General features: G+C 27.2%; 1 protein-coding gene across 2 annotated transcripts; it reads left to right on the top strand.

The window, feature by feature from the left end:
- The first annotated feature begins 281 nt into the window (after positions 1 to 281).
- LOC111627769 (probable peptidyl-tRNA hydrolase 2) lies at positions 282 to 17197 on the top strand. Of its 2 annotated transcripts, none has more exons than XM_023371408.1 (6): positions 282 to 357; positions 12582 to 12715; positions 14353 to 14442; positions 14537 to 14736; positions 14802 to 14916; positions 16762 to 17197. In XM_023371408.1, the coding sequence occupies exons 2-6, from the start codon at positions 12584 to 12586 to the stop codon at positions 16846 to 16848; spliced, it is 624 nt and encodes a 207-aa protein (XP_023227176.1). In that variant the 5' UTR covers positions 282 to 357; positions 12582 to 12583; the 3' UTR covers positions 16849 to 17197. The 2 variants fall into 2 exon arrangements, with proteins under 2 accessions (XP_023227176.1, XP_023227175.1); XM_023371407.1 differs by having other exon boundaries at positions 293 to 427; positions 16762 to 17195.
- The last annotated feature ends 250 nt before the right edge of the window (positions 17198 to 17447 follow it).

Here is a 17447-nt window from a genome sequence, read left to right as displayed (position 1 = left end):
TGTGGGCCACTATTGGGCCCACAACCCATTGGAATGATGAATGCTTAAAGATCGTCTAGTTTTCTACTTTCTCAGAAGTAACGTAATTCATGGAAATAAAAGAAAATTTCACTGTATTTTAATGTTAAAATTTAAACCCAAATATTAAAAATACATTTTAATTAAAACAATATCATTTGGAAAAGGAAAACTTAATTTACGTGTAATATATAAACTAAAAATTATATAGGAATAAAGAAGACAAGAAATTCTTATAATAATGTGACAATTTGTCGCTAGGTGGAGTCTAGTAGCGGCTCGACACTTAAATGGGATGATTGGAGGCTTGTGTGTGCATGTGGTAACACTACTGCAATTGTATGATTTTTATTTATTTATTTTTTTAGATTTGTTTCGAACTCAAGACGTCTATTTTTACATAAATTAGGTAAAATTCTTATCTGAAATTAATATATATACATATACTGTGTATTCTCATGAAACTTTAAAATAATAATTATATAATACAAAAAAACATTACTTTGTATGGCACAGATATAAGAGGTTTACAACAGTAAATAACTAAATTTCATTGTTTTAAAATACGTGTTAATTATATTGAGAATTATCTGTGTGATAAATTTTATATAGACAAAACGTGTATTGTATTTTATACAGATTTAACATACAGATATTTAAACATACCAATTGGTTGTCTGAGAAAATACAGTACATTTTGCAATTCTATGGGAACAAATGTCTCTAATACAGTAGAGTCTGGCTAGTCCGAACGTGTTTTGGTCGGCTTTTTAGCTCACAAAATATACATTTATTTGTATTTTCCAGTTGAATTTGAATGGTATTAATGGTACAAAAAGATTTAGAATTCCACAACAAAAAGAATTGTATTTTATTAATACTGTACAAAATTAATAAATCGGTGTTTGATGTAACCTATAAAACGGCAGATCTATACTGTACTTACATGCAAAAACAGAAACAAAAGTCATTGATTGTGTTGGATCTGTATAAATCGGACCTGTTTTACTGCTTGCTTTTGCATTATTTCACTTATTCAGCTAATCCGAATGGGACTTGATCCCAATTAGTTCGGACTAGTGGGATTCTACTGTAAATGAAAAGATTGCGTAGGCAAAAGTTTAGAAAAAAAACTAAATCAAATTCTTAGGAAATGCTCTATCTGTTCATTTTCTATTATTATTATTGATTTTATTGTTTTTGTTATATATGCTCTGTGAATAATTTATGAAAATTCTTTATATATATAGTCTATATTCTATATATTTAAAGAATGCAAACACTTCATGCATAATATTAATTCAAATATGTAAAGTATATATTTTAATGAAGTAACTTTGATAAATGTGAGTCACATTGAACAGAACAGAGAGAAGTAACATGCCAACTTAACTTTCTTCTGTTATCAGAATTCCATCATTGGAAAATTTAAAAATCTGTGTATTTGCTATAACCATATATTCTGATGTATATATGATATTTAAAAAGCAAAATTTCTTATTATTTGCTATAAAATGAAACATGTTTATTGCTGTCTGTTGGCATTATGAAAAAATGACTTATTTTGCAAGTACTTTCAACAATCTAAAACTGTCCTCTTCAGGCAGAATTATTAGAGTTATTAGAGCTTTTGGAGAATAAGATTCTGCCCGAAGGGGACAGTTTTAGACTGTTGAAAGTATATGCCAACAGATGGTGATATACATGCTTCATTTTATATTAATATTTGGTGTGTGTAGCTGTTTAAACCTTTTTTAAATTATTTGTTTTTATATGTTTATATGTTAAGGTGAATCAAACTAATTTTTTAATGATTTTTTAAATAATATATTTGTATTACTTTTGATTCTGACTGAAAGTCTTGATCTTAATAGAATTAAGAAATTTTGCAAATTATAAGCATGAATTTGCCTGTTTCAATTATAAAATGATCTAAAAGTTGTTATAAAATCTAATTCTGATAAATATAGATGCTATTAGTTGAAGAATTATTTGAAAACTTACAAATAAATAAACAAATTTAAAATGGCTTTTTCATTATTTTTGGAAATGTGTTTAATAATTTAATGATCTGTTCAGAAGAAACAGTGATTAAGTTCAAGAGCAATTTTGAAAATTGTTAGAAAATTTTCTGAAACATATCAAATTATTATATATCTATTAAAACAACAAAGAAATCAAATACCAGCAGAAAAAAAGGAAGGTAATGCTAACATTTTTATCTCTGTTGAATGGGCTTCATCAGATTAAATGATCCTGCAGCTGTTGAAACAATGGGGTATTGAGGGATTGCTGTACGTGTGTAGAGAAGAGAGAGAAAGCTGGTATTTGGTTTTTTTCTAGTTTTTATCAAGTTTAACCAGCTGTGAGTGGTTTTGTTTTATTATATATATGAAGCAGTATCAACACATGCTTGTAATAATGATTCATCTTCAAAGTCAGAAGTATAAAAAATTTAATGTGTCTAACCTTTTGTCAGAAAACAAGAAAAAATTGAAAAAGAAAATAAAAATTTTAAATCCAGCGTCAATTTTTAATAAATATTTTCAGCTATATTAGTAGCCATTTGAACCTGGTAATGACTACTAATGTAGCTGAAAATGTTTCTTTATTAAAAACTGAAAACAAAACACTCAATGGTTAACTTTTTGAAATTTTTGCATGTGTTAAATTTTATTGCTATATTTTTAATATTAGGTAATATATTATTTTATTAAGAGGATTAATTTTGAAGCTCTAACTTTGACTGTATTATTTTGTATAAAATATTCTTGATTAGATTACAATGTTTATAAGAAGATATTCTATATGAAATAAAATTAGGAAACTTTTGAATAATGGTACATTGTAAAAATCAAGTGTTTTGTCGACAAATATATTACATGATTTACATTACAGGTATCCCTTGCTTAATGTTGTTTTTTCTTAGTGTGGGATTTGATTAACATGCAAAATTAATTGCAACAATCTCTTTAAATAGAATGCAGAAGTTTTAATTTGTACAGCTTTACCAGCTATCTTTACTTAATGTAGATACTAGATTTTGATATATGTGGTGGGATTGAAGGATTAATTAACTGTGCTAATCAACGGATACCTGCACTTTTGAAATGGCCATATTTTATAAATTACTTTAAAATAAGATTATTTAAAATAAATACTAAGTAGATAACTAAAATTAGTCTGTTAATATTCTATGATAGTTTATTTCATAAAAATATTTAGAAATCTTATTCACTTATATTTTATTTACATAACATATAAATTTTGAATTGAAACTTCAGATTATGATAATGATAACTAGATTCCATTTAGAAGTTTTCATAAATTGAATTTACTCTAGGAAAGCTTTTTTTTTTATATATTATAAAATCATTTTAAGTTATGGAATAGTTTAAAAATGAGTAATAAAAATCAATTTTATTTCAAAACAGAATTATTTAACTTTTCAATTTTTCTTTTTTCAAATGTGTTATATTTGTCAAGAAGCTATGTTCTTCACCTACAATTGCAATGTATATAGATAATACACTTTTTATTATAATTTTATCTCATAAGTAATTACAGTAATGATAATATGGACCAATAATAAGCTTTGTAAACTTGTATCTAAAATAAATTAAAACATTTCTGGCCTCTTCCATCAGAAATCTTTTATTAATCAAGTATTTTCAATTGATTGGGCAGCCATTCTCAGGATAATGCTCACCAAGATATACAAAAGTATTCTTTAAGTCAATTGTGATCTTAAACATCAAACACAATTTGTTATGCTTACTATGTAAACAGTGATTTTTTATAGTATGAAAAATATGATTTATATAATTAAATATTTACAAAACAATGTTAAAATAAGATTATCGATGATGACTTTCAACTTAAAATCCCATTCCTTCTTGAACCTTCATATTTGACTTATTTTAGGAATGAAAAAAAACAGTGGTCATAGTGAGAATTTATGCAGATATACATGCAAATTGCTATGTGGCAGGTTAAAAGTTGAATTTTGAAAATGGCTTTTAGATAGAGTTAAAATCAATTTTGTCATTTGTCAGAGAAAAAAAGAAGAGCCAGTTTGAAGAGATGCTGTCAATTAATCCAAATTGTGTTGATCAAATGCTTGGAGAGTAAAATTTACAACCATGTTTCAGAAAATGGAGATGACAATGACTTTAAATCTTTTGAAAATACCTTAAAGCTAACATTCAATATGAAAATGACTAACTGCACAATAAAAAAGGCAATATCTTTCTTTTTTTTAATTGTGTTCTCACTGTGATAGAACATTGCCTTGACCATTTTATTGGTGAAAATGATCTGCATTTTCATGTTGTAAATTAAACTCTTAACAATAAAATTTTTTTGTTTCAATTACAAAGCTATGTATTAGTTGTATTGGCTCTGATTGTCTTTATTATGATTAAATTTTGTCATAAAACAGATAAATATCACCTGCCAAAATATTGACTTGTTTGATTCTTTAGTTTTTAATCTCTATATAACAGTTGACATGCATATTTGCATAAATTCTCACTATGCCCATTGTTTTTTTCTCATTCCTGAAATAGGTTAAATATGAAATTTCACTACAACTTTATCTCAAGTTGGAAACCCTTCCATTGTGATGAAACTTGAAATAGTTCACATCAGTTTAAATAGTTTATTTGCATAATATCAATTGATGTTTGACATTATGCAAATAAACAACTATGAATACATAGTTTGCATAATAGAAAATCCTTTGATAAACCATAGGTAAAACAATGTTTTATATTGAGTTTTGAAAGGAATGTTTTTATTTTTGTGTAATTAATCCAAATATTTGTTTCCACTGAAATGTTTATGTGCATTAAACATAAGGTGTATGATAATTTCTTGAAAGTGTTTGATTTAATCCAATACTAAAGCATATTTATTTGTTATACATTAAAACAAGGTTTGAAGTCAGATATATAGTTATTTTGTTTATAAATTATATATTTGAAATAAATGTATTTGTCTTATGACTTCTTAGAGACTATAAAATTATTGAGGAAAGTCATATTAACATTATATATTTAATTGATTAAATATTTTTGTTTTATTACAAATTAAGTTATAAATTATTAAGTTTTATTAAAAATAAGTTAGAATAGATGATAAATATATTTTTGTAACTTTTGAAACTGTGTGAACACAATTCAATTTATCTCATGATGTTTAAAAAAAGATTAAATAATAAATATTTTATGTGATCAGACAAAAATAATAATTAAAATTCTTCCATTCCTAATTTAATGCAGTTTTAGTGTAATTTTTATGTATATTACACTTCATTTCAATACATTAATTAAAGTCCTACCTTAAGTCACCCTAATTTCATACTCACTTTAAAACTATCAATATAAACTTTGGACAAATTTTTAATCCATCTTCCGAGTTTATCATTTTAATTCTTAAATTTGGCCTTCTAGAAATAATTCTTGGATCTCTACAACTCTCAGATTTGAGAGATTCATTATATTATTTATTAAAATGTTAAAAAGATTTTTTGGATTTCATTGCACTGTCTCCTCTTATTCTGGACAACCCACTTCCATGCTATTGGCATTTCTTTGATGTTAATAACCTCTCTCTTTTTTTTTTTAAGTTTCTTTACCTTTTCCACCATGAACAAATTGTAATATTGAACATCCCATATGACTTTTGTTTTACTAAAATTTACTGCAACATTTTTTTGTATACTGTTAAGCTAAGGATTGTATTTCCCTTTCATATGTCTTCTTTGTGCTCTTTTATTCCCTATGCCAATCCTTTCCCTGTTGTTCCTATTACTATGCTTTCTGTGTGTCTATTTTTTAGTACTGGTATTTGGTATACTCTATCATCTCTTTCATTTCACAAGGTTTTAAATGTCATTTTATTTCTCCTGAAGACAATTTTCTTTCTTATTTCTTTCACCATACAAAAAAAAGATATAGAGGAAGAAATAAGTACAGTACATCATGCACTTAATTCTTCCATCTGTATGCTCTTATTAGTCTCTCCCATGTTTGTCAACCTTTCCAAATCTTAGATCATATCTTTTCTAGTTACTTGTTCCTTAACTAAAAATGGACTGCTGTGAAAAATATCAGTAAAATCTTCCAGAATTTCAAATCATATGCTATTTATACTATGACTTCAACAATTTAAATTTCTTAATTTTTTTGCCTTTATATCTTAAATCAAAACTTTTCTCATTTCTTTTCAATATCAATAAGAATTTCTTTAGTGTTAAGATTCTTGGCTAATCTCTTTTATTGTTATATGAAAGATTAGTCCAATCCAGAAAACTGTATTCCTTTAATTGATGAATTTTTAATTTGAAGAACAAATTTAAAAGTTGCAGGTTTAAGGCAATGTCCTTAATAGTATATTTAGTTGTATTGTAAAGCTATTTTATCTTTAATGGGAATTGTTCTCAGCAAAAAAGGAGGTTCTCTTTGGAAAGCCATTGGCAGATTTTGTAGCAAAAATAGTTCAAAAAGTAGAAGAGATGTTGAAAACACTTGGAAGATATAGGTAGAGTTGATAGTAAGATAAGTTGTTGATGTCCTAGTTATTTTAAAAAATAGTAATAACATTGTTATTATTATTGTGAAAGGGGTTCAAATAGAGAAATTTCTTATGTTTATCATTATTTTTCTAAGACAGCTAGGATTGCCAACCAGCCTCCATTGAGCTCTATTGACATCCCATTCTCCTTTAATGATAATGTCTTCTTTTTGAGTACAATTTTAATTATTTTCTTTTCGCTTAATTTTAGTCTGTTATCTCTGAAATATTACTGGCAGATGACATTCCAATATTTTATTTTCTTATTCTGAAGTAATAGCTTTGTCTTTATTATTCACTAGAGTAAGAGAAAGAGAAAGACACTATTATTAGTTAGAGTGGAAAAGCAAATAAAATTTAAGGATTAATAAAAAATATGTAGAAAGACTAAAATGTTGTCACGTTTGCCATGTCCAATCACCAGGAGCAACAGTTTTCCACTGCAGAGAAAACCTTTCTTTAGAGGCTATGCTCCTGCAAAAACATGCAAAACAATCTAAAAGTTCTTCAGTGACAAGCCGAAACAATTAAAAACTAAAATATTTCTTTTATTAATGTGTAAATTTGTTAGCCAGTTTAAAGAAAAAAAAAAATTTAAGGACTCAATTAGGATATACAGTGGGTGATCGGTTAACGAACATAATCCGTTCCAAGACTTTGTTCGCTATCCGAATTGTTCGTTAACCGATTATCGATTTACCATAGGTTTTAATGGGAATTTAATTAATTCGTTCAGGAGACTGCCAAAAATAAAAAAATATATACTTTCTTACTACGTTTATTTATACGTAATAATAAAAATACATACATGCACAGTCTTGCGTTTTTATTAGTCATGTTTTTTCCATTTGAAAGAGTTAAAGAATCTGTCTTATGTCGATTGCTTTTCTCTCTTCTTCAGGATTTTTTGTAAGTAATTAATAGGATTACAATTGTAGAAATCCCCAAGCTTCAACCTGGTTTGGATGCCATTCTAAGACCGTTGTTCTGACATCTTCCCACTTCTTCAAAAGATCTTTAGTAGCAAATATCGGCATTAATCCTCTTTTTCAGAAGAAAACATATCTCGCCGAGTTTCTTGGTGTTCTTCATTCAAGAGTTTTTGACGTTCTTTTGTCGTCAGATCCGTTTCAGGTTCCATTATGAACTCTTCGATGTTCTTTAATTCTCAGATGTGACTTTTGTTACTCCTTTAGCTGCTTGAGTCTTCTTGATTATACAGTATTTTTCTTAAATAAGATTGAACTACGGCCTACTGTAGACCTATTCACGCCATACTGCCCAACAACATTAGGCATCTTCTGCCCACTTTCTACCTTTGCTATTATACTCTCACCTGTTGAAAAGAAAAAAAAAACAGACGCAAAACTTAATTTGTGCCTACCCGACAGTCTCGTGGATACATAAAAGAATTGTTTTGTCAGAAAAATAAAAGGCTGGAATTACAAGGGAGAGTTTCAAAGTTCGGAGGAATACTATCCGATCGGTATATACCAGCTTGAGCGTCGATGTCGACGTCTCCCGCACTCCGAAAAGTTTCGAATTGTTGCCCGAAGACAAGAGAAGGAAGACCAATCGGTATTCATTATTTTACGTCGCTTCTTCTTGTGTTCGTTCTGTGCGGTGTTCGTTGTCCGAACACAAAAATCTTTCGCGAAAGTGTTCGTTATCCGATCTGTTCGTTAACCGATCACCCACTGTATTGTGCAATAGTTAGTAATAATCCTGACATTCAGTTTAAAACCCTATTTATTGTCTGTTTTATAATTTACAGTTAGTCCACAAATATTTATAACAAACCACTTTGTTATAAATCTCTCCTTTTTTTATACAAGAAAGTTTACAATCCTAAAGATAGCAGCTGTTTTTTTATTTGACCATTCATTCAATACTATTGATTTTTTTGACCATTTATTCAATCCAATCATTTAATACTATTGTTAATGGTGAAAAATATGTGATGCAATTCTGCATTACTGTATTTTACAAATAAAATTTTAGTTATGTTTCTTGAAAATAGGAAATATTAATGTACTCTTTCAATTACAACTTCAATAATTATATTAGGAATTACTATTCACACTGTATGTTCTTTAATAACCCAAGTAACTGTAAGATAACCATTAGATGAGCAACTTACATTGATAATTTTTATGACTAGTGTAATTAGAATTTTTAATCTATTAGCTATTTATTAAATTCATTCAAGTCATCAGTAGTTTCTTTCTGCATAATTTATAATAATAAAATTTTCAGTTGTCTGGTTCATTTACTTTTGTTGCCATGTTATTTACTTTTATTTACTGTTCATTTACTTTTGTTGCCAGTAATGCAGAATTGCATCACATATTTTTCGCCATTAACAATAGTATTAAATGATTGGATTGAATAAATGGTCAAAAAAATCAATAGTATTGAATGAATGGTCAAATAAAAAACATGCACTAACTTTTAATACATCTGTGAGCAACATTTGATGTCAAACTTTGTTTAGGGATGAATTGAATATTTAGTAATATCGTCTCAAAATATATTTTTTAATGATCATTATTATATAAAATAAAAGCTATTATATTTTATAAAAGAAAGTGTGATATTTTTCCATTTTTTAACTTAATCACTAATGGTTATTAATATATCTAGTGATTGAAATATTAATTTTTCCTATAGTGTTTTAATTTTTAATTGTAGAGCCTTGCTAGATTTATCTGGAGCGGAACTATTTCTAGTTAGTTTTTCTCAACCACTTTACACAAATCAGATAATTGAAAATTCAATATGATGATTCATTTACTAAATTATTAATAATATGGAGAATACTCTTTTTACTAATATTTAATGTTAAGTCTTTTCAAAGTACAATAATAACACAAAAATATCCATCAAATAAAACTTTATAATTTAAAGAAGAAATAAATTCAGTATTATATTTTTCCATTCTATGATGGATAATTTTTTACAATATTAATTCTTATGTATATTTTATAGGTAATTATATTTTCACTGTTCCTATTTTCTCAAGCATAATGAATTAAATGACACAAACTATTTTGAATAAATGGATATTGTGCAATGATAAAGTGCATTTACAAGTAATAAAATATGAGAAACTTACCACTTTAATTAAAATATCTACCAGCTGTATCTATACACTTCTTTTGGCAAGTAACAAGATCCAAATTGTATCCAAAAAAATTTGTGCACGCTGAAAATGGAGAAAAACAATGTAAGAATTAATCATAGGAAATTGTATAACAATAATTCAAAACCTAATTTAATTGATTAAAGCTAAATAATCTGCCAAATTATTTTCAGGCTATGTTAATAATTATTTACCAATTAATTTGACTAGAAGTAGGCAGACATGCTACTCTCTCATATTAATTTGTAATCTGATTCTTAGTGATTATCATATAGGTTCCACTTTTCATTGCAATATTAAAATGCAATAAAAAAAAAACTATCACTTTTTTGTATTTTCAGGAAAGAACTGCACTTTGCCATGTGGTTTGCTTTATTTCCATCTCTCAGTTCATGGGACATCCATTTATCCAACTTTTTGACTTCTCTAAGGCATTCAAATATATAAGTACTATTGAATAATGAACATGCAGTTTAGCAGATTTCCTGAACACTTAGAGTGGTTCAGTGGTTGTCAACCATTTCATTCAGATGGCCACATTCTCATTTTCAAGCTTGTGTTTTCTGCATTTGGAATCAACATTGTACTGCTCTTTTGCTTGCTATTTCCTGTTCAAATGCTGTATTAATGTTTAGGCTGTTTTGGCTGCATTATGTCTCAGCTTGAACTCAATGGAAATCACATAAATTTGGCTTGACTACATAGTCATCATTAAAGCACATTTATAAACTTCTCATATGACAATGAATGAAATTAGTGAATGCTGCACATAAGTCATTTCATCTATTTTATATACAATAATGTTATAATGATCAAAATACCTAAATCAAGTTCTTGAAAACAATGAGATGAGAATTTTTTGTAATTGAACAGTTTCAATTGTTGCATTAAAATACTCCCATGTTTTTGGAATTACTTTGAATTAAGCCAAATAATAAAATGTTTTTATGTAGGCTATGAAGAAGTGAGTTTACTATTAAAAAAATCAAATTGTTTGGCATTTATCTGGCATAGTTTNTTTTATATACAATAATGTTATAATGATCAAAATACCTAAATCAAGTTCTTGAAAACAATGAGATGAGAATTTTTTGTAATTGAACAGTTTCAATTGTTGCATTAAAATACTCCCATGTTTTTGGAATTACTTTGAATTAAGCCAAATAATAAAATGTTTCTTAGTAGTGTAATAAGAAGTGATTTACTATAAAAGCAAACATAACTACATAACATTTATCTGGCATAGTTTAAAGATTAAAAAATATAATAAAATACTAAAAACCTATTCAAAATGGAAGCCTGCCAAAACAGAAGAAAGTATTCAGTACTGCACAATTCCAGTTTATACAGGTTTTACTGTATTAAAAGTTATTGCTTTTAATTTCAGCTGAAAAATATGTATAAATTTTTTATTTTATATGCTGCATTTAAGTTGTGTGCCTGCAGGCATGTATATTGTAGTGTAATTATAGTATGGAAACATAGTGTGTGACCTTTTGGCATCATCAAAAATTAATTTTAAAAATATTTTTTAATTTAAATTCATTTTATCCGTGTTGAAATCATGTCCTCCTTTAAATTATACTTTGAGACCACCATGAAGCGTTGATACTAGACACGACTTCTTCACATCCACTTTATTTTCTGGATAAAATTACTGTAAAATAGAATAAATAAAGATGCAAATTATAAATGTGTAGACACATATATGCAAATTATTTAGTGTGGAAGTGCAGTTTGTGGGATGATTTGCAGAGTGCTAAACTTGTGCAAGTATATGGCTACTGTCCAATGGTATGTGCAATATTATTGGTACTGTATTCAATGTAAAAATGGAACTCTGCAAGTAATTTATATAAAATTTGCATCAAGGTATGAAAGATTTTTATTGGAAAATTTAGTATTGTATTGTTTTAAAATTTAATGTTGTATACTTTTAGGAATTTTTAACTGGTTTACAATACACAGTAGTGTTTGGTTTTATGTACAGTACATCAGCAATAGATTTAAAATCACTGTAGAAAACTTATATCAGATATGTCTAAAAATTCAAACCTTTGTAAAATGATATTTTGCTAATATTATGTTCTAATAAATATTGTTAGCCAACAAATGAGAGGCACTAGTCCAAAACATGTATTGGCATTTGGAACAATTAGTTTAAAGACTGTAAAGTACAGTACATAAGAAAATAAAGGGGATGTGAAAAAGTCCAGTGTCTAGTATCAACACTTCATGGTGTCTCAAAATATAATTTAAATTCAATTTTTAAATAAAATTTTAAATACAAATAGATTAAAAATTGAAAATTTGTCAGACTATAAAATTAAAAGTGAATTCCTTAAGTTAAATGATTAGAAAATTTTAATTTTTATAAAAATAATTAGTCAGACCTAGCTATAATGCTTTCCTAAATATTACCATTCTTACAAAGTATTGATGAATGCTTATGAATGGATCTTCACAAATATTAAATAGAGAATTCAGTATTTGTGAATTAAATGTGTGATTTTTGCATTTCAAATGACTCCATGTTATGTGACTTTCAAATTCTCAAACTTAAATTTGTATTGATAAGTAGACCTCATTACTATATATAATTATTCTTGTTCGAAGTACTTCAGTTTAATACCAATTTTGGCATTAAAATAAGATAAACAAATGGTAGCATTAATTAAAATTTTGCTAGGTATATATTTTATATAGATATATATTAGTATTAATTTTTGTCTTGCAGAATAATTAATGAAAGTAGAACTTAAATAACAAAATCAATTGCTAAAGATATAAACTTATTCTTATAAATTTATGCTGGGCAATAAAAAAAATACTGTTTTTATTTTAGTGATGAATGAACAGCGTGAAGCAGGAGATGGGGAAGAAAGTCCTCCAAACCCATCAAGTCAACATTGGCATCCAAATGAAGAATATATGAAAGTTTTAATTGGAATGGGTGTGAGCAGAAATGCTGCTGAAAAAGTAATATAAATGTTTTTTTTAGTTATAAAGAAAATTTTACTTTAATCATTTTAATTATTTATACCAAAAATTAACTATTTTATATATAAATAATAAATTGTGTGATACCAATGGCATTAGTCAGTTGATTGCTAGATAAAGTCTACTACAATGAAGAAATCCACATTCAAATCCATTTCATATTTATAATTTAGTTTAGATTGGAACATTCCTCGTCTAAGCTGTTATGGCCAAGTCTATGGTATAATTGAGACTGGTTGTTTATTCTGATATTACAATGATAAATTCAGTACTTATAGTAGAACATTGACATATGAGTTTGAAATTATTTTTTAATTATTTATTATGTGAGGAGCCAAGGGCATAGAATTGATCTATGTCACTTACGGGCACACAATTGCAAGATTGGCTCACTAAACTTTTTCTAGGAGGGCTTTTTATAATGTTTAAAGAAGGATCTAGAGGATGAATCCTAGATCTCGTCAGGATAATGATACCAGTTAATCAGATTTATTCTACGCAGATTAACACGCATATCGAGTTGAGAAGGAGATGATGAAATATGTTTGATTCAGATGACGTAGGAGACATTTGTTCAACAATAACAACAAAAATTTAATAAGCAAATAAAAGGAGGTTATACAAAATTGAATCCTCTAATAAGACTAATGATTGAGAGAGAGAGCTCACAATTTCTGTCAAAAATCATACTACCTTAGACATTTCTATATTTGTCTTCTTGTATCTTTGGTTCTGGAGGAATGTTTTTTCTTATGTTCTGTAGCGGCACATAAATAAACCTTTTTCTTCAATGTATTTTCCGACTTAATAATTCATTTAGGAGACTTCAGGAATCGGCTATGGGTGTTGGCCTTTGGAAGCTTATGTGGAATACATCCTTCTCCTCTCGAATTTTGTGGCGTACTCCCCGAATGATACAAAATTCTTTCTGTTTCTAACGAATTTTCACCAATCAGCATCTCGCATTTTTCCACATAAACAGGAAAAAGGGGATTTTACTGAAGGGTTGACAGTTTCCAGGGTGACTAAAGTTTTTAGGAGATAAGGGAAAACCAAAAGGATGTTCAACTTCCATTAAAGGAAGTGACTTTTACCAGTTTCTTTCGTTTTAGAAAATATTTTCCCACCAAAATCATAGAATATTTTCGTCAAAAGTTTTTCCATCTCAATTAAATTTTTAATTAATCACAGGAGTGATTTGCATCTCACAATGAAGGTTCCACAACTGTATTAAGCATACTGGGAAAAATAAACAAAATTGTTTAGTTTTGATTTAATCAGGTAATTAATTTTATTTATATAATTAAAAGTCAAAACTGTAAATTATAGTTACCTAATAATTTTTCTTGCTTAATGTGAATTTTCTAATTGGACTGCAGTTTTCAAATTGCTGACCTATACATTCCCACTGTCATTTGTCTGCTGTCTTTCAGTCCAATTTTTAAAAGTATTCATAAACTATTGATTGATTTTAGAAAAGTTCACACATAAACTATTGAAAATTATTTAACATTGACATGAAGATAAATATGTAAATATAAAAAGAGATTGCATTATTAAAAAAAATGTTTTATGTAGGAAAAATCTTTCAAATCAATTTTAACTATTTTCAATAGGCTTTATTTTATACTGGTAATAAATCTCCAGATTTGGCTGCAGCCTGGATATTTGAAAACCAAGATATGGATCTTGAAACACCTTTAGAGGTAATAAGTCTCTTTTATTTATATTATTATATTAAGTGATAATTAGAAGCACTGAATTTTTAAACTGAAGTATGAAAATGTGTATTTAAATTAGGCAGAAGCTGGACACATTAGTGATAATGACATAGAAACAGCTGATGCGTATAAAATGGTGTTTGTAGTTAATATGGCATTAGAAATGGGAACTGGTAAAATAGCATCTCAAGTTGCACATGCTGCATTAGGAATTCATAGATTATTGCTACAAGATGAGAATAAATATGGAGATATGGTTTTACAATGGGAAGAACTTGGGTAAGATATTTGAAAATTAAATTTCAGTTTATTTTTTTAATTTAAAATTATGTATTATTTAATAGTGAAATCAAGATTGTGTTGAGAGGTGACAGTACTCAACATTTGGTTGAATTAGAAAGATTAGCTATGTCAATGAATTTACCTACCTACTTAGTTCAAGATGCAGGAAGAACACAAGTAAGTTAAATCAATAATAATTGAGATTTTAAGGGAATATATTTAAAAAAAAATTTAATTAGTATTAGATATTTATATGAAACTTCTGGTGTTAAGTTAATATATTTTAGAAAAAAACAATTTTAGAAAGCTCACAAAAATATGCAAGAACTTTCAACAGTAATCTATTGTGTCATCTTTCAAGCATTCAAATTTGAATGTTGCATGGGTTTTTAAGGTAAAGTAGTTGTGTTTGACCAGAATTGCAGTTTGAAATTATATGGAATGATGAGATAAACTAAAAATTCAAATGAGATGTGGCTGTGTTTGAACAGAATATGTAACCATGATGATTTCTGTAATACGCTTCTTGTCTAGTCTTGTGTTCAAATATACTTAGCTCTATGACGGCTTTTCCTTTTTCACTAGACCTATTACACCATCACTCAGGAAGAGGACAAACTTTAGAAAATCATATCTTTATTTCCCTGAGTATGCATTTTGGACATGATGTTATTTAAATACAAAAACAAGTTTCTGGAATTAAAGAATTACAAAAGTGTACAGAAATAATATATTAAAAAGTCATTACAAAAAATATTAAAGCAGCTAATTAGAAACAATATTATTGAAAAAGAAGAAATGAATATGATTTTAGAAGAAAACAATAAAACAGTGCAGTTTAATATAAAAATAAAAACACACAAACCTCAATGAATTATAGGCCTTTAATAGATATTAAAATTGTTTTATACAGTTTAGAAAAATCTGTTGTTATGCTTTCAACAGAATAATAAATATTGCTCTACTGTCTTATCAGTATTTTCATAAGACATACTGATGACTTTTTTCATCACTCAAGGCTGCTCTTGTTTCCTATTTTTGAGCATGCTAAAAAAGGCAGGTAATCGCACTAGAACATTACTCCCAGGGAAATCCCCACCATCAATCACATGCTGCTTTATTCATTTATTTAATGAAAGCTGGTCTGCCTTTTTTAAAGGAGTATTTGCAGAAACCATCATACTGACTGGAGAGGAGATAATCTACTTTTACTGCCTGAAAAAAAGGATGTGCACTCTATCACAAGAACTATTAACTAAAATAACAGTAACTTACTATTCAAAATTCATTTTCTGTTAATGAATAACCTTAACGGAACTTGTAGCCAAAACAAAACAAAAATAAAAATATTTGGATATTTGATATGCAATGATGCCCATAAATAGTAGATGCAGTGGTTGTGTTTCTAGAAAATTTTGGTAACAATGAATTCATTAAAAATGTGTGAGTTAAAATTGACTGAATTTTGCTTCCAACAACAAAAAAAAAAAGTGTTTTGAGCACTTGATGATATTGAATTTTTTTTGCAAATTGTGAAAAAGGAGTGTCTTTATCCATAACTGACTATCAAAGATTGTTTTATTCATTCTTGACCACCCAAAAATTTAATTTAATCTCTTTTTATTCCCAGAACTTCTTTCTTTTTATACTCATTCCTCATCCAATAAAGGAAGTTACTGAATTGCTGTTCTCCAATTATAATTTTGTTTTTCTTTCTCTTTTGGAGAACGATGATGATGAAAAAGTTATCAGGAATATCTTTCTTTGAGAGGAGGATGTTCTGGTTAGTCAGATGGTGGGTGAATGTTAAAATATTGTTACTTTTAGAACAAAAGTAACAATATTTTTTTTATAGGAAGTTTTAGGGAAAGAATTTAGCTTTTGTTATAAATTTCTTATATTATATTAAACTTTTGAATTCTCACAATGCTTACATAGTATTCTTCTTTTGCATAATTAAGTATATTAGTATTTATTATATTTGAATTACTTATTTATTGGGATTTTCATTTTTATTTTCAGGTTCCTGAAGGTTCCACAACTGTATTAAGCATACTGGGAAGGATTGATCTTGTAGACAGGGTTACAGGTGCACTCCGATTACTTTAACAATCAAAATAAATTATTGGTTTTATATACAATTTACTTGCAAAATTTCCAAAATTATTAAGTTAGATACATTCTTCAGATATATGGTAATTATCTAGTGATTATAAAAACTGTAAATTGTTTTAGGATACCTAATGAAATTTTCCTAATGAAAATATTAATACTCAAATATATGATAATATATTTTATATTACATTAATACTTGTTAAATTAATTTACATTGTTGAATATTAAAGTTAAATGCTTTTATTTTGTCTTTTCCAATAAGCTTAAATAAATAATGTGATAAGCTTCAGCTTAAAGCTTGATTGTGGATATTAAATATGCTGTCATTTTTTTACACAAAATTTTGGGCTTAAGATTTTATTATATTGTTGTGCATATCTTTTAATTTTATTTAAAGGTATTTATTTAATTTGTTTATTTTTTGTGGAAAATTTTTTGTAATATTTATTAATATATTACACATTTTAAATATGGGAAAGGTTTCCTTTTTTTTTACTTTAAAATTAACAATTTTATATAAACTAATTTTAAAAATTTATGGTGATTCAGAAAACTTTCTCATAATAAATAATTATAGAAGTTTAATAATTTTA

This window comes from Centruroides sculpturatus, unplaced genomic scaffold, assembly GCF_000671375.1.
Source record: "Centruroides sculpturatus isolate CEXI.00-Female unplaced genomic scaffold, Cexi_2.0 scaffold387, whole genome shotgun sequence".
Lineage (NCBI taxonomy): Eukaryota > Metazoa > Arthropoda > Arachnida > Scorpiones > Buthidae > Centruroides > Centruroides sculpturatus.
This window is presented reverse-complemented; position numbering and strand designations above follow the sequence as displayed.